This window comes from Myxocyprinus asiaticus, chromosome 17 (assembly GCF_019703515.2).
Source record: "Myxocyprinus asiaticus isolate MX2 ecotype Aquarium Trade chromosome 17, UBuf_Myxa_2, whole genome shotgun sequence".
Classification (NCBI taxonomy): Eukaryota; Metazoa; Chordata; class Actinopteri; order Cypriniformes; family Catostomidae; genus Myxocyprinus; species Myxocyprinus asiaticus.
The window spans coordinates 39,305,583-39,333,218 of NC_059360.1; the positions used below are offsets into that span (position 1 = coordinate 39,305,583).

Here is a 27,636-nt window from a genome sequence, read left to right on the forward strand (position 1 = left end):
TAATATCAATATGGCTTCTGTCAGTCAGACAAAGGCGAATTAGTTTTTGCCTTGAAATGATATCAGATTAGGAAAAGGTAGCGGCAGAGTCGGACGCCGTCCTGTTTTGCTTGTTCATGTCTGGTAACGGGGATTAAAGGCAATAGCTGCGGGACTCAAACACTGTCAGTTTAGTTGAATAAATGCTGTGGTGCACGGAGGCCCCGCACGCGCAGAATAAGGTAAGTTTGTAATGCCAAATTATAAGAAAGGCGTCGTTTGTCCATATATGTTGGATCTTTAGGAAATTGAAACATGCATTTACATGCATATGACGTTTAAGATGGAAATAAGCTCGGTTCGATTATACTTTGCATGCAGAGTGTCTTATCTGCTCTCATACTGTGGTGGAATAGGGATTTAGAAAAGAAATGCACGCGTGCAACAACTGAGACTGTGTTGACATTAATGAAATGAACTAATAGAGCACTCTTTTCATTTTAACTTTTGTTCTTATTAGTATTAATAATATTTTGCACAATAACTGGATGCTTCATTAATCGGCCACAGAGACCATGCAATTACTTTTCTATATTACTCTAAATAATTCATTGCCTTCACCCTTTTATATGATTAAACTTGCATATTAAGCATAACTTATATGTGTGTAACCTCTAAATCCATCATTCAGACTTGCGTTCGTGGATATTATATAGTGAGGTTATGGATGAAACTTTCATTTTGGAACCACTCTTTTTGTCGTTTAGTTTAAATGACATGAAAGGGCTGTATTTTCATTGGTTAGTGGGCATGAAGGTGTTACCTAGGGCCCGACCTATATGGGATTTTTGAGACCGATACCGATTTTAGAGGGGGAAAATTCACCGATTACCGATATGGTGGCCGATATAGTTAATTTTTGACATGGAATGAAAACAGACCTTTTCTATGTGGATTGTTCACCGTTTTTGCACCGAAATATGACTATGCAGAGGTACTCAGAAGGCTGCTTCCTTAAAGAGCACCTATTATGTTTTTTAAACGTGCCTAATTTTGTTTTAAAGGTCTCATACAATAGATTTACATGCATCCAAGGTCAAAAAACACCTTAATTTGCTCATAAATTAAATTGCAGCATTACCTTTTTTTCCAGTGTCAAAAACAACTCCGTCAATGATCCCTTCATTTTAAACTCCTCCTTTCAAGAGCCTACCTTGCTCTGATTGGTCAGATGTCCCAGTCTGTTGTGATTGGTCTATTGCTTAGTGTAGTGTTTGAGGGTGGGTCAAAGCTATTTGCGAGCATCCAGTGAAGACCAGAGGCGGGTTTTTTGTTACCAAATTATGTAGGTTAGTACAGGAAGTAAGTCTGGAATTACTAACGACTCGTTACAGGTGTTCAGAATCGGTTCTTTCTTGGCTGTGTCTCCTTTGGAAGGATGCGTTCTCTGGAGGTAGCATCCTTTGAAGGCTGCAGTATACCGAGTGTCCTCCTTTAAACAAGCCTCATTTAAACGAGATGGCCATCGTAGGACGAACAGAAACGGAACGTTACATGGTTGCTATGACAGCACGCCACTCTTTAACAAGCGGAGCGCTTTGAGTGAGAAGGTAACAAATTCCCTCTTGAAGGGAATGTATGAGGTACATTTTAGGAGAGTTATGATGTAAAGAGAAAAGAACATTTATTTTACAGGTGTAGTTTTAGTCTTATACTTTATTCTAATGATATATTAATATAATTATACATATTATATACCCTGCACCCATCTACTGAGGTACTTCAACTTGGGAATTAACATTCCTTGCATCTGAACATCATATTTACGGGGAAATTGGCATCATTTTTTTTTAGTAGACATTTCCGTTGAAGCAAAGAATTGTGGGTTGTGAGTGCCCACGAAGGATACACCTCATGCATCCTCCTAATTCCCGTGAAAGATGGTCGCATTCGAAGGTCGCATTTGAAGTGTCCTTCTCGCTTTTATGAAATGAGACAGCCTTGATGACGTATGCGGCCGACAAATGCGATCTCCGGAGGACGCATCCTTCCAAACGAGACACAGATATTTGGAAGGATGTGTCCTCCGGAGGTCGCATTTGTCGGCCGCATACGTCATCAAGGCTGTCTACGTCAAACGAGACACAGCCAATAACTCCATTTTGCACTTTGGTTTTTTGAAACTTTTCAGACTTTTTTACATTCACAAACAGCTATATAACACACTACATGAAAGGTAATATTTGAAAAACCATAATAGGTGCTCTTTAAATATTTTTTTATCAAAGAATATTTGACATTATTATAATACATTGTCAACAAATTCTAGAAATGAACACTGAGAAAATAAAGACTAAAAAAAATATAATAAATAGCTTAAAAAACATCAGTACTGTATGTTTAGAATCAGTCAGTTGCTGACTATTAAAATAAAGAATAAATAAAAATAAAATAAATAGCTAAATAAACATTAGTACTGTATGTTTAGTATCAGTCAGTTGCTGACCATTAAAATAAATTAATTAATATAAAACAAATAGCTAAATAAACATCAGTATTGTATGTTTAGTATCACTCAGTTGCTGACCATTAAAATTAAGAATAAATAAAAATAAAATAAATAGTTAAATAAACATCAGTACTGTTTAGTATCAGTCAATTGCTGACCATTTAAATAAAGAATAAATTCAAATAAAATAAATAGCTAAATAAACATCAGTACTATTTAGTATCAGTCAACTGCTGACCATTAAAATAAAGAATAAATAAAAATACAATAAAGAGCTTAATAAACATCAGTACTGTTTAGTATCAGTCAAATACTGACCATTAAAATTAAGAATAAATAAAAATAAAATAAATAGCTAAATAAACATCAGTAGTACTGTTTAGTATCAGTCAAATGCTGACTATATTAATTCTGCCAGTCAATTATTGGCAGGTTGTAAAACAAGAAGCATTTACACCTGCCGAGACAAGAGATAAACAGCGGCAGCGGTGTTACACTATATTCTGCTATACAAGTTCAGGGGAAACTTTCAATGGTGGAAAACCAGACTTTTAAATATTACATTTTATAAATGCAATGACTGGAATTGTTCGGCTGAAGGGAGTACCAAACTGTGAATCCTGAAGAAAACAGTTTGATGAATACATGTTTACACATTAGCTTCCACTCAGCTGACAAGCAATGAAAGTAGCTGCGTGATTAGCTAGTTAGCTATAAGCTCGTTGTCACAGAGATTAAAAGATGGACCAGCATTGTGTCTCACCAACTAGGTAATAACATAGTGTGGAGGGAATGAGATGTTGTGTCGATTTAGTGACACTAGGGGTCACTCTTGGGAGCCCGAGACACCTCTGGTCTTTGATAAAAGGCCAATGAAAATTGGCGAGTGGTATTTGCATGCCACTCCCCTGGACATACGGGTATAAAAGGAGCTGGTATGCAACCACTCATTCGGGTTTTATGCTGAGGAGCCGATATAAGGTCTGGCCATTTCAGCGGGTAGTTCAGCGTTGTGGCAGGAGGGACACAACATCTCGTTCCCTCCATCAGGGAATGGAGGTTACACAAGTAACCATGATGTCCCCTATCTGTCACTCACTCGACGTTGTGTTGATGTAGTGACACTAGGGTTCCCTATATGAAACACCACAATTGGCTGAACTGTGTTACGTGAACTGGCGGTGTGTGGTGGGCAGACTACTGTGTGCCTCATAGCCAGGACACCAGGTCGACACGTAACCTCCCCAACATAGTTATGAGTGTCGAACGGCCCTTTGGGGACAAGTCGACTACCCAAAAGATAGAGCCAGGCTAACCCAGTCGTGGCCTCTTTCCCCTTCTTTTTTTCCACTCCCTAAAAAAGAAGGGGGATTATCTGACTGGGCCGCCAGGTCTAGTCGGGGGGTGTCCCTCCCAAGGGGAAGACACCGCGGAGACCACACCTCGCCCAAAGAGAGGGGGGGATGTTTAAGTGGAAAAATACATCACATGGTCTTTTCAACCATGTGGAGAGTCTTCAAGGTAGATCCTAGCCAAAGGGGGAGGAGTTACTACAAACATGGAGACTGGGGCAGAGGGGCTCTGCCCAAGGAAGACGCAGTTTGCCAACAGGGAAACGAACTAGCGGAAGATATATATCGCATGGGGTTAGCCTAACAGGGAACCGCCACATGCGGAGCACCTACCCCAGAACAGGACTCTTTGCATGTGTACTGGGCCGGCAGCGAGTCTCTCCAAAAACTCGACTACCACAGGGCTCAGAGGAAGTCAACCAGGGAACAAAGTTTGTGAACACTACTGGGAATTAATGGCACACGTCTTCAGCTCAAAAGGAGGTGGAAGGCACTATGTGCAAGCGATACACCCGGCCGGCTATCCCGGGCTTATCTGCTTGTATTGCATGCCACTACCTGGGACGAAACCAGTTCCACCCGGAGGTTGTAGAACCTTGCAAAGGTGTTGGGTGTTGCCCAGCCTGCTGCTCTGCAAATGTCTGTTGGAGAGGCACCCCTGGCCAGGGCCCAGGAGGCTGCTACACCCCTGGTAGAATGGGCTTGTAACCCTACCGGAGGCGGCATGTCCTGGGCGTGATATGCCATAGTTATGGCATCAATGAGCCAGTGGGCGATCCTCTGCTTGGAGACAGCGCTTCCTTTCCGCTGTGCACCAGAGCAGACAAAGAGCTGCTCAGAGATCCTAAAGCTCAGCATGCGATCCAAATAGATGTGTAAAGTGCGCACCGGACACAGCAATGACAGGGCTGGGTCTGTCTCCTCCTGGGGCAGCGCTTGTAGGTTCACCACCTGGTCCCTAAAAGGGGTCGTGGGAACCTTGGGCACATAGCCCGGTCGGGGTCGGGACCAAACTCCAGGCACGTTTCGCTGACAGAGAATGCTTGCAGGTCTCCTACCCTCTTGATGGAAGTGAGCGCAGTCAGGAGGGCAGTTTTTAAGGAGAGTGGCTTAAGCTTGGCTGACTGCAAAGGCTCAAAGGGGGCTCTCTGTAGACCCTGAAGAACTACAGAGAGGTCCGATGAGGGAACGAGGCGCGGTCTGGGGGGATTCAGCCTCCTGGCGCCTCTTAGGAGCCTGATGATCAGGTCGTGCTTCCCTAAGGACTTACTGTCGACTGCGTCGTGGTGTGCTGCTATGGCGGCAAAGTACACCTTCAAGGTAGAAGGGGACAGCCTCCCTTCCAACCTCTCCTGCAGGAAGGAAAGCACTGATCCGACTGCGCATCTCTGGGGGTCTTCCCGTTGGGAAGAACACCACTTAGCAAACAGATGCCACTTAAAGGCATACAGGTGCCTCGGAGAGTGATCGTGTCTACCACCTCAGGTGATAGACCGCTTAGGTCTTCCACGTCCCGTCCAGGGGCCAGACATGGAGATTCCAGAGGTCTGGTCGTGGGTGACAGATGGTGCCCCGTCCCTGAGAAAGAAGGTCCTTCCTCAGGGGAATTTGCCGGGGGGGCTGTCACGAGGAGCGTGAGGTCCGAGAACCACGTCTGGGCCAGTAGGGTGCTACCAGGAAGACCTGCTCCTCGTCCTCACTGATCTTGCACAGGGTCTGTGCAAGTAGACTCACTGGGGGAAATGCATATTTGCGCATGCCAGGGGGCCAGCTGTGTGCCAGCGCATTTATGCCGAGGGGGGCCTCGGTCAGGGCGTACCAGGGTGGGCAGTGTGGAGGATTCTTGGGAGGCGAACAGGTGCACCTGTGCCTGTCCAAATCGACTCCAAATCAGCTGGACAACCTGAGGGTGGAGTCTCCACTCTCCCCTAAGGGTAACCTGTCGTGACAGCACGTCCGCTGTAGTGTTGAGGTTGCCCGGGATGTGGGTGGCTTGCAGCGACTTGAAGTGCTGCTGACTTCAGAGGAGGTGACGGTGGGCGAGTTGTGAAATACAACGAGAGCGCAGACCACCTTGGCGGTTGACATATGCTACCATTGCTGTGTTGTCTGTCTGAGTGCTGAGTGCTGAAGCGGTCTCATATGCATCAACACGAACAGAGTGGCCACCGCTGAGGATGCCATATGCCCCAGGAGCCTCTGAAAAAGTTTCAGTGGAACCACTGTTTTCTGTTTGAATGCCTTCAAACAGACCAACACCGACTGGGCGCACTCATTCGTGAGGCGCTGTCAAGGAGACTGAGTCCAACTCCAAACTGAGAAAAGAGATGCTCTGAACCGGGAGGAGCTTGCTCTTTTCCCAATTGACCCGAAGCCCTAGTCGGCTGAGGTGTGAGAGCACCAAGTCCCTGTGTGCACACAACATGTCCCAAGAGTGAGCTAAGATTAGCCAGTCGTCGGGATAGTTGAGAATGCGAATGCCCACCTCCCTTAGCGGGGCAAGGACTGCCTCTGCGACCTTCGTGAAGATTCGAGGAGACAGGGACAGGCCGAAAGGGAGGACCTTGTACTGATATGGCTGACCCTCGAATGCAAACCGCAGGAAGGGTCTCTGTCGAGGAAGGATCAAGACGTGGAAGTACGCGTCCTTCAGGTCTACCGCCGCGAACCAATCTTGATGCCGGACGCTCACCAGAATGCGTTTTTGCATCCGCATCTTGAATGGGAGTCTGTGTAAAGCCCGGTTCAGTACTCGCAGGTCCAAGATCGGCCGCAACCCACTGCCTTTTTTCGGTACGATGAAGTAGGGGCTGTAAAACCCCTTCTTCATCTTGGCCGGAGGGACAGGTTCTATCGCGCCCTTCCGTAAGAGGGTAGCGATCTCTGCGCAAGGTAGCAGCGTTTTCGTCCTTCACCAAGGTGAAGTGGACACCGCTGAACCTGGGCGAAGGCCTGGTGAACTGAATCGCATAGCCGAGTCGGACGATCCGGACCAGCCATCGCGATGGATTGGAAAGCGCAAGCCATGCGTTCAAGTTCCGCGCAAGGGGGACCAAAGAGACAACGTCGTCAGATGTACCGGCAGGTGGGGCCTCGCGGCGTGGCGACACTCGAGGTGCCACACCATGTCGTGGCCGTGCTGAGTCTAAGGACATTGAAGCACTTACCTGGCTCCTTGTGACCACCCCCGGAACAGCCTGGGATGGGGAGGAAGAGGCCTGTCCTCGTGACCCTTGGAGACTGTCACATCGGGGGTGGATTTGTGCCACAGCTGGGCGCTCAGGGGCGGGAGACCGCCGCTGGAGCACCAAACCTGCCAAATAGAGTGGTGGACGGTGGTCGTGATGACGACCGTGCACACCGGATACATGACCGAGGGAACAAGGAAACCGCTCTTGCTGAACTCTTGAGTACTGTAGCCACTTGGGCATGCAGCGCAATTAAATGCAGAGGTAACAAAAAGATGGAAAGGTCTGCTTACCATCTCCAGAGCAGCGGGTTTCGTCGTCCCTGGGTCGCCTGTCTCAAGGGCGCTTTGAAGCCTTTCATGGGTTCTGGGTGGCCGCCAGACGGGTGGCGTCTGCTTCCTGCGGTGGGCTCCACGCCAGGGCCAGGCCAAAGGGGCGGGCTGCGGCGGAGCCCGTGCAGTCACCGCAGGGGATGCCCTTGGCAGGATAGCCTCCCTCTACTGCTCCACCGTCGAGAACTGCTGGGCAAAGTCCTTGATGGTGTCGCCGAATAGGCCAGCCTGGGAGATGGGGGCAGCAAGGAATTGTGTCCTGTCGGCCTCACCCATCTCGACCAGGTTGAGCTAAAGGTGGCGCTCCTGGACCACTAATGTGGACATCGTCCGCCCGAGAGACTGCGCCGTGACCTCCGTCGCTCGGAGAGTTCCTTTAGCGCCTTGGCGGACTTGCAGGAGAGCCATGGCGTGCAGGGCGGAGGCGGTTTGTCTAGCGGCACCATAGGCCTTGGCCGTCAGAGATGACGTAAACCTACAGGCCTTGGACGGGGGCTTTGGGCACCTGCGCCAGGTGGCGGCGCTCTGCGGGCATAGGTGCACTGCGAGCACCTTTATCCACCGGGGGATTGCCGAATAGCCCTTGGCCGCCCCACCATCGAGGGTAGTGAGGGCGGGGAAGCTGAAAAGTTCGGGACCGGGCAGTAAAAAGTGCCTCCCACGACCTTGTCATCTCTTCATGCACTTTTGGGAAGAAAGGAATGGGGGCGGGGCGTGGCTTTGAGCGGCGCCGCGAGCCCAGGAACCAATCATCGAGCCGCGAGGGTTCAGGGAAGAGTGGAGGGTTCCACTCTAGCCGACGCTCGCGGCTGCCCGGGAAAGCATGTCGTCATCTCCGCATCAGCCTGTGACTGGGCAGTCGTCCCCGAAGGGAGGAGCCCAGCTGAGGCTTCCGCGTCCGACTGGACGAGCCCGCTCTCCGATGCTGCGCTCGAGAGCTCATCACTTTCACGGGCTCCGAATAAGAGGTTAAACTCGCCGCGAGACCAGCCGGCGGACTCATCCGGAAGCCCGATCGGGGCAGACGAGCGTGCTGGGGAATGTGAGGTCCGCGAGGGGATACCCGGCGGAGGCGGTCCCATTGGGGTCCCCAAATCGCCCCCAGTGCTAGCCGCACTGGCCTCATACCCGTGGGTAAAAGGACCGAGGCGGGGAGCCTCTGGGGTGGCTTGCTTTCTTACGAAGGCGAGCCGCGACCGCATCGTTGCCATGGATATGTCCTCGCAATGAGAACATGACCATCCACGAACGCTGTCTCCACGTGAGCAGTTCCCAGACATGCAAGGCAGTGATCGTGACCGTCAGAAGGCGAGAGATAACGAGCGCAACCACGAATAACACACAATCGGAAAGGCATCTTTAAAAAGACGCGTCTTTAAAAAGACATTCCGTGTGTGCCGCTCTTTTAGAGAAATATACTCTTATTTCTGCCGAAGCGCCCAGGGGCATTCTCTGCAGTGCACCAGTGCAGAGGGGGGAGAAGCCGCTGAAATGTGCTGTCAGATCCAGCAGAGGTGAATGAACAGTCGTGGGAATTCAGCTCAGTGAGCATGACCGTTCGGCTCCGAAGAGAAAATCTGAATGTGGTTGCATACCAGCTCCTTTTATACCCATATGTCAGGGAGAGTGGCATGCAAATACCACTCACCAATTTTCATTGGCCTTTTATCAAAGACCAGAGGTGTCTCGGGCTCCCAAGGTGACCCTAGTGTCACTACATCGACACAACATCGAGTGAGTGACAGATAGGGAATGATGGGGTCATTGCTTATTAACTTTCCAGTATGTATTTCACAGACTAGTTTGCAACTTACCGCTTGACTCCGCCCTGTCTGCAGAGCCACGGTCAGCTCAGAGTCAGCTCTGTAAACAATGGAGTCGAAGCGCACTCTGCTGGACAAACTACATAATGACACCAATTCTAAAGCATTGTTTTCTGCATTATATGTTCTGAAACAAAGTGTTCATATCTGCGCATATCGGTAAACATTTACGCCGATACCGATATATCGGTCGGGCACTAGTCTTAACAATTACCTTCTGTCCAATAGAGGTAAAATGATATTTTAATGATCACCAGAAGTTACAAATGAACCAAATTTAAACTTTCTTTTAATGATGAAGAACAAGTGGCATATGGACAAAATCAACTTTGATCATGGTGCTCTGCAAAACAGATGAGCTTCTCAAATACATCTACTCAGTGGAGTTAGGAAAATATTCAATTCTATAGCTTAGTTCTTATTTTTCCATAACTATATCGATGTTTCTGTGCTCCATTCATGCCAAGTTATGAATGTGCAAGAAAAGACTCAAAACAAATAGACAATGAGTGACTTTGGAACTGCAACTCTGATAATTAAAATACTATCAATATAGAATGCATATTAGGAGACTTGCATTTTAATGATATTTTAAAAACCTTGATATTGCAAGATTCCATGTTTTAGTGATTGTTATTTTAATAAAATAGTGATGAATTTTGCATTGTTAAACATTTAGTTACTTGTCTTCAGAACAAAAAGCATGCTAGTTGCAAACCTGTGAGTTTGCAGTTAACCGAACTAATTTGTCATCTAGTGACAGTTTAATCTGAGGGTGTAGAGGCTCTTCTGCATGCATGTGGTTAAATACATCTCCATATGGGTGATTCAGAATTCCTGAGTGAGTTACTGTGGTTTATCAGCTAGCAGAGTAAATCTCAACTGGTTTTGCTTCAGGACCCAGATTTTACACTGGACATCGTGTGACGACCCAACACAGTACCAAAATTGTTTATTCTACAAAAGTAAACAAAAATTTCTTTAAAATCAAACATTGAAATTAATATTAATATAAATTGCATAGGCCTTGCAATATGCAAAATTATTCAAATGACCTAGACTGAATAGGAAAATTGTTTAATTTAGAATATGATACATGTATAAATGCACAGACAACAGCAGTAGAGTGAAAGTGCAGTTTTGTTCATGGTTTTCGAGGATGATGGCATTAGAGGTCGACTGATAGTGGATTTTGCAGATACCGATAACTTAGGTGGTGGAAAAGGCCAATAACCGATTAATCGGCCGATAGTTTTTAAAATCGATTCATAGAATGTTACAACATTTTCTTAGTCAGCACAGACATAGAGGTCAGAGTCCAAAATGAATACAATCCCAGATTAAGTTTATTTTTCAACCAAAATCCCAATGATAATCAGATAAAAAAGCTGATAGGGTGCATAACATGGGACTTTTAACACTAAACAAGCCTGAAACACACCTGGGACTTTTATTTTGAAATTAAGTAGACTTAGCTCCATTACAATGCTCTATATTAAGCTTTTTATAGCCTATATATATTATTATTATTCACAATATGAAGTTGGAGATACAGTGTATGTACTGATGAGGGACGTTTCTATATAGTCACATTTTTCTTTGCAAGCCCTCATTTCAATTTAAGAAGCTAAGTTTTCAGAGGAACGTGGAGAAATAAAAAAAAAATTATCAGCATAGTTTCTTGCCGATAAAGATAGTTCCGAAAAGCAACTATAGGCAACGAATAATCAGTAAAACCGATATATCGGTCTACCTCTAGATGGCATGTCATGCAACCTGTCCATGTTGGCATCTACCTAATTTGTCTAGCTTCTACCAAATGACAAATAAATTAGCCTTCACGCGTTGCGCAGCATTTGAGCACTACTCACGAACAACATCTCAGATGTAGATGCTCAGTAGCTCGGTTCACTTATAATATGCAGTTAGAACGGTGCTGGAGGTGCATTTTACCAGAATTTGAATAAGAAGCGAATTAAACTACTGTGAACTTGCTTACAAACAGACACATACAGGACATCCTGGAGAGTTCAGAATGTCAAAATAAAAGCCTGAGGGTTTTAAAATTAAGGTGCACGATTGAAATATATTACTGTTGTATTTCAAATTCTAAAAGTCAATAATAATAATAATAATAATTATTATTATTATTATTTGTTTAAAAATTAGAACAGTTTTTAAGTTTAATGGGTTCCAAAAAATGTGAAAGAACAAAAAAAGAGATCTGAATCCTTTAAAGTCCAGATACAAGTTGAATGTTTTTTGCAAAAACAAACAAACAAACTGCCTTTTTTTCTACTGAAAACTGAGACAGGAATTACTGTTAATTTTGCTCCTACATTATCCAGTATACTACTTAACAACAAAGTTTTTCTTAATAGGCTATACATTTATATAGAAATAATGTGTAGTTAGAGGTTTGTGTTTCTTTACATATAAAAGAGTACCCACAATTAGTTCCACACAATGAGGTAAAGATATTCTAAACTGATTATGCAAAAAAAAACAACATTGGTATCGGATCAGTATCGGAAGATACTGAGATTTCAGATATCTGATCGGAAGAGAAAAAGTGGTATCGGTGCATCCCTACTGTGAATACTAAATTTCTACAATGGCATCTGAAACGGAAAACTGTTGATTTTAAATGATGCTGCAACTAAGCTGCTAGGTGTCAGTGTAAGTCCAAGATGACACAAAGACAAAAGTTACTGAGTGCACCTTTAAACTGAAGCAAGGGCATGCAAAGAAAAATTTGACTATTATTGGGATTTTTAGTTGAACAATAAACTACATATGGGATTTTATTCATTTTGGACTCTTGTTTTAAATTGAAGTGAGGGCATGCATCTCGTATATACAACTTTATATCTTGTTAATAGTAATAAACCTTATTCCTCAATAAACCTCATCTTGTGAAATATATATATATATATATACAGTTCATTCAGTAAGCATTCAGACCCCTTCATTTTATTCACATTTTGTTATGTTGCAGCCTTATGCTAAAATGCTTTAAATTATTTATTTTTTTTACATCAATGTACACTCCATACCCCATTAAGACAAAGCAAAACCAGGTTACTGAAATATCACATTGACATAAGTATTCAGACCCTTAACTCAGTACTTAGCTGAAGCACCTTTGGCAGCGATTGCAGCCTCAATTCTTTTTGGTTATGATGCGACAAGCTTTCCCTGGTTTTGGGGATTTTCTGCCGTTCTTCTCTGCAGATCCTCTCAAGCTCTGTCAGGTTGGATGGGGATCGTTGGTGGACAGATATTTTCAGGTCTCTCCAGAGATGTTCGATTGGGTTCAAGTCCGGGCTCTGGCTGGGCCACTCAAGGACATTCACAGAGTTGTCCCTAAGCCACTCTTGGCTTTGCATTGTGTTGGCTGTGTTCTTAGGGTCATTGTCCTGTTGGAAGGTAAACCTTCGGCACAGTCTGAGGTCCTGAGTGCTCTGGACCAGGTTTTCATTAAGGATATCTCTGGATATTGCAGCATTTAGCTTTACTTAATCCCTGACCAGTCTCCCAGTCCCTGCCGCTGAAAAACACCCCCACAGCATGATGCTACCACCACCATGCTTCACTGTTGGGATATTGGGGTATTGTGCAGGTGATGAGCAGTGCCTGGTTTTCTCCAGACATGATGCTTGGAATTGAGGCCAAACAGTTCAATCTTCATTTCATCAGACCAGAGAATCTTGTTTCTCACAGTCTGAGAGTCCTTCCAAGCAAGCTTTCATGTGTCTTGCACTGAGGAGAGGCTTCCATCTGGCCACTCTGCCATAAAGCCCAGATCAGTGGAGTGTTGCAGTGATGGTTGTCCTTCTGCAAGTTTCTCCCATCTCCACACATGATCTCTGGAGCTCAACCAGATTGACCATCATGTTCATGGTCACCTCTATTACCAAGGCCCTTCTCCCCCGATTGCTCTGTTTGGCCGGATGGCCAGCTCTAGGAAGAATCCTGGTTTTTCCAAACTTCCATTTAAGAATTATGGAGGCCACTGTGCTCTTAGGAACCTTCAGTCCAGACAAAACAATTTTGTAGCCTTCCCCAGATCTGTACCTCGACACAATCCTGTCTCTGAGCTCTGCAGTCAGTTCCTTTGACCTCATGGCTTGGTTTTTGCTCTGATATACATTTTCAGCTGTGAGACCTTATATAGACAGGTGTGTGCCTTTCCAAATCATGTACAGTCAATTGAATTTGCCACAGGTGGACTCCACTCAAAGTGCAGAGACATCTCAAAGATGATCCAGAGAAATGGGATGCACCTGAGCTAAATTTGATGTGTCATAGCAAAGGATCTGAATACTTATGTCAATGCGATATTTCCATTTTTCTTTTTAATAAATTTGCTAAGTTATCAAAAATCAGGTTTTTGCTTTGCTATTATGGGGTATGGAGTGTAAATTAATGTGAAAAAAATAAATAAAAATAATTTAAAATGTTTTAGCATAATGAAGGGGTCTGAATACTTTCTGAATGCACTGTATTAATCTGGTGAATATGTAGGCTATTAAAAGCTTCATATGGTTCATACTTAAATAGAGATCTTTTTTTACGAAGCCAAGTCTTTGTCATTTCAAAATAAGAGTTCCACATGTGTTTTGGGCTTGTTTATAGTTAAAAGTCCTACGGTATGCACCGAATGTTAATTTTTTTAATTAATATTAGGATTTTTGTGTTGGCTGGACACACATGCATAAAATCCGTGTTGGGACAGCCGCATAGGATCTGTACAGAAAACAGAAATGATTAGTTCACCTCCCGAGTCGGTCTTCGGGTTCGAGTGTTTTGTTAATTATTCATGTGAGAGCCGGACAGGATCTGTAAATGAAACAGAATTGATTAGTTCACGTCACGAATGGGTCTTCGGATCTGAGTCTTTCTTTCTTTTAACAAGTGACAGCTGCATAAACTCCGTGTTGAAAACAGAATTTATTTCCAACTCCCCACCTTCCTTAAATATAAGCGATTAGTTAGGTTTTATCTTTGTCCTTGCAGTTACACAAAGCGTTTCTGGTCTCAAATTTTAGCATCTTTCTTGCAGTTCGTAACTTTGTGAATATTTCTGTAATGATGGTAACATAACATTGGATCTGGTAATAAAGTGTTATTAAAGCTTTACACTTTATCTATATGATAGGAAAATATAAGATGCTTTAAATTCAAGCCCAGTCCTAAACTGTTTATAATGGTTATACAACTTTTATCTTATCTTAGACTACAAAAGCTATTAGAAAACCCCATATTATTTACTTGACTATTTAATTGATTTAATTTGAATCAACTGTAATTTATTTTTCTCTCATGATGCATCCCCTTGTTGTAGGATTTATGTTCTTCGTCCTTATTGTGAACTGTAGACCCAAATCAAGTATGCCTTAAATAATTTCCCTTTGAATTTACTGATAGTCATCTAAGACCATTTTACTTTAATTTTACACTTGGCAGACAGTATCTTGTAAACACTTCCTGCATTAAATACATAAAAATAATTCATCATGACAATTTTTGTGATTTTAAAATGTAATTTATTGTCACACTACATGTTTTGATCGTGATACAAACAACTGCAACACAATGAACTGTAAGCTGTAAAGAGAAAAAATTAATGCAAGACCAGTAGACTAATTGTCTCTTGTGAATGAATTGTTTGTTTTCTATGCGGAACCTAGTAGTGATCACGTGATAAATGAACGAAAGATTCAGACCCAAAGACACATTCGTGAGGGGAACTAATCAATTCTGTTTCCTGTACAGATCCTATGGGTACCATATGGCTGTCACGTGAAAAATGAACAAAATGACTTGAATAAATATTAGTTCATTTTGCTGAACGAGATTCAAAGATTCAAGTCAGTAAAAGGATCCGATCTTCCCATCACTACTACAGTAACTATCCACGATTATGAGGCATTTTTATTATTTGCATTTTGCATATCAGATCAGACCTTCAACCCATTTTTGGCTCACGACCCAACAGTTGAGAACCACTGAGTTAGCCTGTGATATTTATTTTAATTGGCTATTATCTTTAGGATGATTTGTCAAATTTAGATTAAAATAGATTGACACCTTTGCCAGCAAATTGTACTGTATGCTAAGTTTATAAAGGCTTATTTATTTCAGTGATAATGTATAGATCCTCTCATAATCTGCATACCCAAATTAATCCTTAAAATAAATTCCTCACTTTCAGAATGAGGCTTTTTTTTTTTTTTTTTTTTTGTACAGAGAACGCTCCTGGATTTATTGTTATTGCCTCTGGACAATTAAACCTTTTGAAGCTTTTTAAGGATGCTTAAGTGAGCAGAATTATATGCCGCACATACCCTGGAGACAAAGCTGGCTGGGACTTGATCTTCAGCAGAATTTATTAGTTATTTTAACTATATTTCACAGGGAAGTTTATTCGGATGCTTAAAGTGAGTGGTTATCTTTTACGTTTGCTTTATTTTTTTTTATGATTTAACTCTAAGTAAGCCAATGGTAGGTTTATTCCCCTGAAAAGTGTAGACACTTTGGCTCAAAAGGTGGTATTAGGTGGAGGGGCATTCTTATTCTAGAGAGCAATTGATAGGACAAAAAATGGGCGCAGTGCAATGTGAGTCATCAATATTTTGGTCTGTTTTCCCAAAGAGAAAGACCATAATTTTTAAATTCATATGTCTGCTAAAAGTTCATTTTGGCAACTTTTTAGGAGTACACTAGCATATAGATGGCTTCAGAGATAACGGACATGTACTTAAAGGTGCTGTAAGTGATTTTAGCTGTTCTACTTCTACTAGACTGAGCTGTTGAAATAGCCACGCCCCCTCTTTCCAAAACCCTGCACATCAAAAGTCTCTTTTCCACCACTGGGTCGAACGGTTCTGAGCACAGTGAGAAATGGTTACATTAGCTTTTCCATCTGGGCATGATTCTGCACGGCAGGATTAGAAACCGTTCTCGGCCCGGAATTCTCAGCACGGTTAGACGGCCATGCTCAACTGTGCTGGTGGAATGCCTGTAGTGATGTCGCGACTCACGAATGGTCACTTGTCAGTTGCCAAGGTTACTCGTTTTTTTCTCTGTAGCTGGCCAAGCGCACTATTTGGGCAAAGTAAACACAATTCTCACGTGGTCCTTAAACTCTTGCATTACCAAGGTAATGACTGACGTATTTCTTGTGTACATTCGAAGTCTGTTTTCAGCACCACAGTGGGAAAAAAAATCTGTAACTGTGCCAGCTGGCCTGGATCATCACAGAATAGAACGGTTTCGCAACAAGAACAGTTCGGCCACATGGTGGAAAAGAGACTAAAGACACTGGTGAGACAGTTACTGAACAGAAAAGTTGCATTTGTGCGTGCTCCCACCATTGTGGGACCATGTTTTGTTTTTTTATTTCTGAAGTCTCTTCAACTTAACTGCATTGCTGGTTTCCAGAATGCACATTGCATTAGCACAAGTTGAGTGTGTGTGTGCTTGTGCATTGTCTTTTATATTTAATATAAAATATAAAGACAATACAAATGCATGCATGAACACACACACTATTACTGAATTGTTATACTGAATCATGCCATTTAAAATTCAGTTGGTCAGTGCCTGACTTTAGAATGTAAACAACAACCTGTACACCTGAATTGTGAACAGTATGCTCAGAGACTATTTAGCAGAGATGGGCCACTTCCATTTAAATGAATGGGAGAAATTGTAACGCCCAACGGCAGCCAACGGTCAGTGGATGTAGAAAGGAAGTCTCACCTAACAGGTAAAAGAGCCAATTACCTTTTAAATACAGATGTCGCCTGTCAATCAACTTGAGAATGTGCATGCACATTAGCTATACAAGCTGGGAATATTGCGTTTTTTTAGCATAATCTGAGGTAAAGAAATACAATTTATGATACCAGTGTTGTCAGATTTTACTGCTGCTTTGAAATATGTTCTTTGATCGTAATCTTGACCGAAAGATTTCGGTCTTTCCCCAGTAGATAGGAGCTGTACTGTCAAGACCGGAAATAGCTTCCCAAGAGCGTTCCAAACTTGGCCAACAGTGGACTGACTTGCTAGAAAGACTTTGGTGTGCTTCAGTATAATAATTCAGTAATAGTGTGAGTGTGTGAGTGTGTGTGGGGGGGAGGTGCATTTATAGAACTATTCTCGGACAAAACACCCATAATGAGTGATTCATCCTCAGTCTCTTTTGACTGAAAGTAGGTTGGCCGCCTTGGACGGAATTTTTCTTGGCAGTTTTCCCTAAAGTTAACCTCCTTCCCCCCACCTCATGTGTTTCAGCTCTCTGCTGTTTAAAGTCTATTAAAAATTCTGTGGTAATGCATGCAGTGTCTTTGCGTTGACCTCAGACTGGCTCCACACTTCTGTTTCAATGATTGGTCGATAAAGATCCGGTGACTTAGAGGTTTACTTAGAAAAACATAGCTTTAATTACAGCTTCTTCACTGTAGCTTTTCTCTGCCTACAACATTCCTCTTTCTGTGTATCTCTTATTATTATTACTTCTGTATTAGTATTCACTGTGCAACTGTGTCATGTTTCATCAGAACGACTTTAAGGATTTTATCTGACATCAATTCACTAATGCGCTAGCTCTCTCCCTCTCTGTCTCTTGGCAGAATGTCCCATTATACAGATGAGCCTCGTTTTACCATTGAGCAAATCGACTTGCTGCAGCGGCTACGTAGAAGTGGGATGACAAAGCAAGAGATCTTGCATGCCCTGGACACCCTTGAACGGCTGGACCGCGAGCATGTCGAGAAGTTTGGGCACCGACACGCCCACGGTGGAAATGGAGGCGGGGCCACTACCGTCGGCAACGGCAACAACGCGACCATTTCTTCTGACTCCTGCACTATCTCCTCAAATAACCTCTCAGCCTCATCTTCGAAGACCTCTATGGCCACGCAGACGGGTTTCCGTGGCAACGGCCTCTCCCCATCCCCTATCAACAGCTATGATACCTCTCCACCCCCGACAGTCCCTGCCCCCTTGCCTGTAGTAGCTGCAATGGTGCAAAATGGGCAGGACGGCCTCGCTGCTATGCCCAATGGGAAGCTCTCTCCACCCCGTTACGCTGTTAGCAACGCCTCTTTGCGGGCCTTCGGGTTCGAGCCCCCTGATGAGGAGATGGACATTGACGATAAAGTCGAGGAGCTTATGAGGTTAGTGAGGTCAATCACTCAGAATGGATGATGTCACTGGGCTCTTGAGGTGGAAAGTAAATGAGACCAGTTGTTTTTCATTACATTGCTTTATTTCCTGTAATCTCTCTCTCTCTCTCTACTGTCCTGCTCTGCAGAATGGACAGTGCTATAATTAAAGAAGAGATTAAAGCTTTCTTGGGGAACCGGCGGATATCACAAGCAGTAGTTGCCCAAGTTACAGGTTAGCATGCTCCAATGACACCGACTTTTTATGTTATAGATTGAAGAATTAAATGTCTATTATTTCAATCAATGATGCCATATAATATAAAATGTAAAAATGTTAAGGGATTGTTCAACCAAAAATGAAAATCTGTCATTATTTACTCACCCTTAATTATTTTCAAACCCATTTGCTGTTGGGTTATTCCATGTCAAATCAACCACATTTCAGAAACTTCCCTGGTTGAAATTTTAGATTTTATTCATACTTTTTCTGAAGAAAAATAAACATAAATGATGATAAAAGCCAAAATATTAGTAATCTATTACTTTAACTTTATACCTTTATGCATTTTTAGTCTGAACATTATTTGCACTTTAGACCTTTGTTTTGTTGGATAAGAATAACTAGCTTCATACCATGTGACCCACATTTGGTTTTCAACCATGGGAAATGGGTAAAATGTAGCAATTTATCCATAAAGCCTCATTGAAAGCCCCATATCTCTGGGATTTAACCATATAAGGCTTTAAAAATGAAGGGACAAAAATGAAATTTTGCTCTGAACCAGCATGTAAAAGGATGTTACGATATCTTTAATACTTCTGGAGTTATAGGCACTCCAACTTTGGAAAAGCACGAAAAAAGCAACACAATACTGGCATCTGATGCAGCAAGGGGCGCTCTGTGAAAAAGATAATAATAATGACGTTGCCACTTCTCTAAGGTTATTTTTTTTTACCTGTAGCTTTGCCCCTAGTGAAAACTGTCATTTTGAACCCTCTCTGCAAAATAATTGATTACTCAGAAAATATTGATCCATGGCATTTCATATTTTGGCTTTTTTTTTTTATCATTTATGTTTATCTTTCACCTCTGGTTGAGTTGACAGGATCACCATGTTATTTTTTTGTGTTATATTTTGTTCTTGCTAGGATGTTGCAATATTTCAGTAACATTCATACAGAAATGTCAGTTTTATGTCTGCCTTATCATTAAGGTTTGAGGATTTGAGATGCTAAGCCTTAGAAAGAACAATAAGGCATATGCAAGTCAAATTTTGCCCTCATATGCAGTTTGTCATTCTCCGCAGGTATCAGTCAGAGCCGGATCTCTCATTGGCTGCTTCAGCAGGGCTCAGATCTCAGCGAGCAGAAGAAAAGAGCCTTCTACCGCTGGTACCAACTGGAGAAAACGACCCCCGGTAATTTACATATTGCATTTGGCAAGATACATATTATATCAGTATTTGCATTCAAATCCATTGCTGTAAACCTTAAACCTATCCCTAAAATTAGAAGAGACTGATTGGTTGAAGGAACCTTTAAGCGGTTGGTCATCAAATACTTGCAGTAGGTTAATACTTAGGGTTAGGGGTTTAGAACAAACCCTTACCACAGTGTTTTACAGCGCTTCCTTACAAGTGCAGTAAAACACTGAGGTGGTAAATAGCTCATAAAATATTTATTCATTTTGGCCAATATTATTTTGAGAATGGAGGGCAAAACGAGAACCTTTTGTGCTCAATGAAGTTCATCTATGCTGATCTAAGAGAAGATATCAGAATAAGGTCACTGAATAGATTATAAGGTAATGGCACAATCCCCAGAACACCCATTTTCTCATCATCATTCTTCCACAGTGTACAGGCTTTGGTCTACCAGAAATTATTTTTGTCTTCAGAAAAATATAAACTGTTCCCCTGAGATGAAGAGATATGTTTGTGTCCCAGGTGCAACACTAGCAATGCGGCCCACCCCGATGGCCCTGGAGGACATTGTAGAGTGGCAACAAACTCCCCCTCCCATTAGCAGCACTCCGGGCAGCTTCCGTCTGCGGCGCGGCAGCCGCTTCACCTGGAGGAAAGAATGTCTGGCGGTGATGGAGAGGTGAGAGTGAGTGGGCGCTCAAGGGGAGGGTGGGTGAATTGTGTGAATGGTCAAGATGGTTTACTTTGGGTCATTCTATGTATGAAATAGTGTTTTCTATTTTAAATTGGTGATTTAAAAAAAAAGATTTTAGACTTTCAAGCTATCAGACAAAGATGTTTTTTTTTTTTTTTAGTTAATTGCACTATGCCTTCTCAAACTAAATTATGCAGTATATTTAAGGAATGTTCTGGGTTCATTTTTGACATGATGTTTAGTACCACAAAAATAATTTGACTCGTCCCTTGTTTATTTAAAAAATAAATTAGCAAAACTCATGGTCGTACAATGGAAGTGAATGGGGCCAGTCTAAAAAACACTAAAAATGTACAACGTTTCAAATGTATAGCCACAAAACAAACATTATGTGTTAACATGATTTTAGTGTGATAAAATCAGGGAAATTCCACAGTTACAGCATTTTACCAGGTTACAGGGTTTACCACCATTATGTTGTCATGACAACAAAGATGTAATATTGGATGTAACTTTACACAGATAAGGTTAGTAAGAAATTATATCACACTAAAATCATGTTCACACATATAATGTTTACATACTGTGGCTATACTTTTGAAACTGTTTTTTTTTTTTATGTTATGGACTATCCTTTTAATATACAGCGGGGTACAAAAGTCTGAGTTCACATTGAAAATCTATGGTTTATAATATAATTTAAAGCTAAAAATAAACAGTTTTAGATTTTTTATTTATTTAAAAGACACAATATGAAATATGTAAGATTATGCGCTATTTCTTATGTATAAGAATGTCTTATGTCTTATGTAACAAACTCAACAAATAAAGTGATAAAAAGTGCAGAGATCACTTCCAGTTATCTAACACATTTTCGTTGCTGCATGTTGATCTTTTAAGTTATTTCAATGACAACCAGTATCCTGATGAAGCCAAACGTGAGGAAATTGCCAATGCCTGCAATGCAGTTATACAAAAACCAGGTAAGACCTTTAAACACTAACCCCATAAACAAGAAGGATGCACGTGTAATTGTCTGTTATCGTGGCCTCAGACATTATTGATGAGTGTGGCTATTATTTGATTAAGGGAAGAAGCTGTCAGATCTTGAGAGGGTCACGTCACTGAAAGTTTACAACTGGTTTGCCAACAGACGGAAGGAAATTAAGAGAAGAGCCAACATAGGTAATGTTGAAGCCCTCTGGGGACAGAAAAAGCTCAAATTACATGCAACAATGCATTTTGAAAATGGACAACACAATTATTTCCATTGCATTGTAATTGTCCAAAATGTGCAGAAAATACTTAATATATAGTGAAATGTCTTTGAGTAAAACTGAATTCCATCATGTTGTGTACATTCAGGATTTCCATGGTCATGGAAAACATGGACATATTTGGGAATTTTAAAATTGTGTTTAAAAAAATAAATATTAAAAATAATGGACATTTCTATATAATGTTCTGTATACATTAAAATATTTTACAAATATTTGTATCACCATATTATACTGTATATAATACAAATATATATATATATATATATACACACACACACACACACACACACACACACACACACACACACCAATCAGCCACAACATTTTTTCCATAACTGCTGATCTCCTGGGATTTTCACGCTCAACAGTCACTAGAATTTACTCCTAATGGTGCCAAAAACAAAAAACATCCATTGAGCGGCAGTTCTTTGGACGGAAATGCCTTTTTGATGAGAGAGGTCAATGGAGAATGGCCAGACTGGTTCGAACTGACAAAGTCTACAGTAACTCAGATAACCGCTCTGTACAATTGTGGTGAGAAGAATAGCGTCTCAGAATGCTATTTTGAGATGCGGGTTGGCGCTGTTTTGGCAGCACGAGGGGGACCTACACAATATTAGACAGGTTTTTTTCATTTTGTGGCTGATCGGTGTATATGCTGTATATATGAATTGTTCTTTTTAAGTTTTGAGAATTCTTTTAAGTTCTTATCAATGAAAAACAATTGCAACTTTGTCTGTATGATTCATTCAGACCAGTTATCAAAAACAACTGGTAAGGCAATGGAAATTCATTGGTCAAAAAGTTTGAAACCCTGTACGTTGTCCTTCTGGGCTCAGATATGTTATGGCAAGGTCTGTTTTTTTCGAAGAAGCAGCAATCCTGGAGAGTCATGGGATTGATGTCCAAAGCCCAGGAGGTCATTCCAACAGCGACGAGATTGACGGCAATGACTACAGTGAGCAAGTACCTGCCGACCAAGTGTTGGGAATGGTAAGGAACCATGTTCATTATAATTCTTATTATCAACTATCTCACAGCATGTTTTTTTCTAGGATGGCCTAGTTTTTGATACATTGTGAGATGTTTAGGCAGGACCTTAGACCATTACCATAACTACCTTGCCTGAACATAAATGACTGCAAATTCAAACTATTACAGAGCTGTGATGTCATCTTTTTTTGAAAAGAGAGCAGTGGCCAGAACGTTTGGTTTCTGCAGAGGTGACCTGTCATCCACCATTCAGGTATGCAGACACACACAATTGGCAATATAGACAGGGATACAGTATGTTTGTGTGAACAAGGCTTTTGACACACTTCAAATTCATCTTATTTGTGATTCTACACTAATTTCTACCAATGACAAGTTTATTTCCTACCTACACTGACACTATGAAATTTAGGTCAGTAGATTTTGAAAATTACACACACATTTAAAAGGATAGTTCACCCAAAAATGAAAATTATCTCATCATTTACTCACCCTCATGCCATCCCATATGTGTACATTTTCTTCTGCAGAACACAAACAAAGATTTTTAGAAGAATATTTCAGCTCTGTAGGTCCATACAATGAAAGTGAATGGGTACCACAATTTTGAAGCTCCAAAAGCACATTAAAAGGCAGCATAAAAGTAATCCATTCGACTCCAGTGGTTAAATCCATGTCTTCAGAAGTGATGTGATGGGTGTGGGTGAGAAACAGATCAATATTTAAGTCCTTTTTTCTATAAATTGCCACTTTCACATTCTTCTTCTTATTTTGTTTTTGGCAATTCGCATTCTCCGTGCATATTGCCACCTTCTGGGCAGGGAGGAGAATTTAAAGTAAAAAAAGAACTTAAATATTGATCTGTTTCTAATCCACACATATATCGTTTCTGAAAATTTAGATTTAACATTTTTATGCTGCCTTTATGTGCTTTTTGGACCTTCAAAATGTTGGTACCCATTCGCTTTCATTGTATGGTCCAACAGAGCTGAAATATTCTTCTTAAAACCTTTGTTTGTGTTCAGCAGAAGAAAGTCAGTCATACACATCTGGCATGGCATAAGGGTGACTAATTCATGAGAGAATTTTAATTTTTGGGGGAACTATCCCTTTCAGCAGGAATTAATATGCACATGTGCAGTGAGCATGTTGTCTGATATACTGTAGAAGGCAATTAAAGTATAATGACACAACATAATGTCAGAAGACATGCTTCTGTTTATTACAAAGGTGGTCGTATACCTTTGTGGGATGTGACAGCACACCACTGAGTTTCTAAACAGTTTTCAGCCAAACTACACAGCAAATACATATATTTGTTTGGAATTATGCAAGTTTAAAAGGATTGTCCAGCCAAAAAAGAACACACTGTCATAATTTACTCGTGTTGTTCCAAACCCATATGACTTTCTTTTTTCTGTGGAACACAAAAGGAGACATTTTTAAGAATGTTTACACTACTCATACAGCAAGAACACTGCGGAGAGCTTCAGACCAATCAGCTGTCCCCTTTTTTTGTACTTCTAGGATGACACAACTGGCCCAAGTGAACACCAGGACCCCATCGCTCTGGCTGTAGAGATGGCCGCTGTTAATCACAGCATCCTGGCGCTGGCGCGGCAGGGCGGAGCCACCAGTAACATTAAAACAGAGGTGCTGGATGACGAATGAGAATCCATCGTGGTGGAGCGTGGAGGGAAATAAATGTGGGGTTACGAAAATAAAGCCAAACAGTTTGTGAACTGAGATTACAGAGGAATATTGCCAGGTCACATGACCAACGTGAATGCAGAGGTTATAAAGACTGTTAACCCAACATTCCCTCTTTCCACCTCCCTCCTATATGTGATGCCTCAGTAGTCTTTAAATTAAAGGGATAGCTTTCCCAGAAATGAAAATCCTGTCATCATCTGCTCACAAAAAGGAGATAAAGAAGATACAGAATTTAAAGATTGAAAGTCATATGGATTTGGAACAACATAAGGGTGATTATATGTTGACATAATTTTAATTTTTGGGTGGACTATCCCTTTAACACAGTTCTCACACAGAGTTTGGGAGAGAAGCTGCATTTAAAGGTGCTGTAAGTGATTTTAGCCATCCTGGAACTTCCACCAGATTAGCTGTTTAATTAGCCATGCCCTGTTTCGCGGGAGCAGGACACTGTACCGCCACTTATATGAGCATATTTGGGCTGCCCAGTGTCTTCTGATTGGCGAAACAAACGATCTGACGACAGCCCAACTGTTTACCCAGCCTAGGACTGTTACAGAGACAGGTGTGATATTTCATGGGTCCTATTTCAGTGATATCTGACAGGTAATAGATACGTTTTCTGCATGTCATTTTATTTAAAAAAAAAAATCACTTACAGCACCTTTAAACTGTTGATGAAACATGTTCACTACAAACTCTGTGCATACAACATACAGTATCACTCTGCCATTTCACACTTGGATAACGAACTTTGCCTCAGTTTTTCCTTCTTTCAGGAAGTCTTCTTTGCAGGATATAAGAGGTCAGTTTTATACTAAATGTTCACTGCCTCTTTCTCTCCAGGGAAAGTGTGTAGGGAAGCAGATTCTCTCTCACTTCTTAACTTATTTCTTTGTTATATAGGTGCAGTCCAACATTGCAGAAATTTGTGTTTGAACTCTTACTGTCACCAGGGGCCAAAGTTAACATTTGCCAAGCGCCAAATGCTAGTAAAAATAGGCTTTTTGAGTAACTTGCCAGTTGGTAACTTTGTTAGAAACTGCAATATAATACAAGGTTTAAGAACAACAGCCTTCCCACTTGCCTGATGAAAGTGATATTAGCGATTCCATTCAAAGCAATACAAATGGTAAAACACTGACGCACGTTATCAAAAATGTTTTCCTCAGTGTAAAATTTGACGTAAAATTTTTAGTTTGTCAGAACTTGTTCTAGGATGTCTGGTTAAAAGTTATTAGAAAAGTTAGAATAGTTGCTTTATTTTAGAACTCGTTGTGACATGTACACTGGCTGCCAGTAGTTTGGAATAATGTACAGATTTTGCTGTTTCGGAAGGAAATTGGTACTTTAATTCACCAAAGTGGCATTCAACTGATCACAAAGTATAGTCAGGACATTACTGATGTGAAAAACGGCATCATCACTATTTGAAAAATGTAATTTTTATTCAAATCTAGACAGGCCCCATTTCCAGCAGCCATCAATCCAACACCTTATCCTTGAGTAATCATGATAATTGCTAATTTGGTACTAGAAAATCACTTGCCATTATATCAAACACAGCTGAAAGCTATTTAGTTCCTTAAATGAAGCTTAACATTGTCTTTGTTTTTGTTTTTGAGTTGCCACAGTATGCAATAGGCTGGCATGTATATATTAGGTCAAAAATGGCAAAAAATAATCGTCTTTCTCTAGAAACTCGTCAGTTAATTCTTTTTTTTTTGAGGAATGAAGGCTATACAATGCTTGAAATTGCCAAACAAATGAAGATTTCATACAAAGGTGTACACTAGTCTTCCTAGACAAAGGACAACTGGCTCTAACAAGGACAGAAAGAGATGTGGAAGGCCAGACGTACAACTAAACAAGAGGATAAGTACATCAGAGTCTCAAGTTTAAGAAATAGACGCCTCACATGTCCTCAGCTGACAGCTTCATTGAATTCTACCGGCTCAACACCAGTTTCATGTACAACAGTAAAGAGAAGACTCAGGGGTGCAGGCCTTATGGGAAGAATTGCAAAGGAAAAGCCACTTTTGAAATGGAAAAACAAAAAGAAAAGGTTAGAGTGGGCAAAGAAACACAGACATTGGACAACAGATAATTGGAAAAGAGTGTTATGGATCTTAACCCCATTGAGCTTTTGTGGGATCAGCTAGACTGTAAGGTGCGTGAGAAGTGCCCGACAATACAGCCACATGCCACAGGAAGGGTGGGGTGAAATGTCACCCGAGTATCTGGACAAACTGACAGCTAGAATGCCAAGGACCTGCAAAGCTGTCATTGCTGAATGTGGTGAACTCTTTGAAGTAGTTTAAGAAGTTCTGAAATTTTTTTTCAAATTGTAATAGTCATTTTTCATGTTATTAATGTCCTGACTATACATTGCGATCAGTTGAATGCCACTTTAGTAAAAGTACCAATTTCTTTCCATAAGAGCAAAATCTGTACATTATTCCAAACTTTTGGCCGCCAGTGTGTGCAAAATATATTCCTTGAATTATGCCTCTAAAATCTCAAAAATCACAATGTCTCTCAGGGTCCCCATGTTCATTGAAAACCTGGAAATATCAGAGAATTTTAAAATTGTGATTTCCATGCCTGAAAGAGTCAGGAAAATAAATACAATTTAGTTATTTCTGCTACATAGCGATGTCCGATTTGTGAGCGATTTGCTATTTTGAGTCGATTCTTTTTAATGAGTTTATCGAATATCACGTATGATGGAATCGGCAACATATCGGTCTGAATGAAGCATTAGCAAAATGATCTGAAAACTACGGAGCCCCTTAGAGGATAAGGTAGGAATTTATTTTCTGAAATAGTTTTGCGTTCCCTCGCAAGAGATTTTGCTTTCCCTTGCAATAAATTTAACATTTGAACCATTCGTATTGAAACATAGTGACAATACTGGAAAACGTTACTATGGTACCATACTATGGTAATAAAAATAATAATTTTGTGGTTATTATGGTTTTGCTATACAAATACCATAGTTTAAAGGGATAGTTCACCCAAAAATGAAAATTCTCTCATCATTTACTCACCCTCATGCCATCCCAGATGTGTATGACTTTCTTTCTTCTGCAGAACACAAATTAAGATTTGTAATAGAATATCTCAGCACTGCTAGTCCATTCAATGCAAATGAAAGGTGATCAGACCTTTGT

The 27,636-nt window shown here is 41.4% G+C and overlaps 1 protein-coding gene across 7 annotated transcripts; it reads left to right on the plus strand.

Annotated features, from left to right (window-relative positions):
• LOC127454687 (homeobox-containing protein 1-like) lies at nucleotides 1–27,636 on the plus strand. 7 transcript variants are annotated; one of them, XR_007899594.1, is made up of 10 exons: nucleotides 1–221; nucleotides 17,823–18,368; nucleotides 18,506–18,591; nucleotides 19,667–19,777; nucleotides 20,306–20,462; nucleotides 21,378–21,460; nucleotides 21,567–21,662; nucleotides 22,629–22,750; nucleotides 22,919–23,003; nucleotides 24,278–24,368. XR_007899594.1 is itself a non-coding variant. In XM_051722052.1 (10 exons), exons 2-10 carry the CDS (start codon nucleotides 17,824–17,826, stop codon nucleotides 24,419–24,421), a joined length of 1,401 nt encoding a protein of 466 aa, XP_051578012.1. In that variant the 5' UTR covers nucleotides 1–221; nucleotide 17,823; the 3' UTR covers nucleotides 24,422–27,636. The 7 variants fall into 7 exon arrangements, 5 of the variants coding, with proteins under 5 accessions (XP_051578012.1, XP_051578013.1, XP_051578014.1 ...); XR_007899595.1 differs by having other exon boundaries at nucleotides 22,632–22,750; XM_051722052.1 differs by having other exon boundaries at nucleotides 22,947–23,003; nucleotides 24,278–27,636.

Coding starts and splice junctions, on each gene's coding strand:
- LOC127454687 (XM_051722052.1), top strand. CDS start 17,824: ATGTCCCATTATACAGATGAGCCTCGTTTTACCATTGAGCAAATCGAC. Junction 21,461..21,566: donor TGCAGTTATACAAAAACCAG/GTAAGACCTTTA, acceptor TATTTGATTAAG/GGAAGAAGCTGTCAGATCTT. Junction 23,004..24,277: donor ACCTGTCATCCACCATTCAG/GTATGCAGACAC, acceptor TTGTACTTCTAG/GATGACACAACTGGCCCAAG.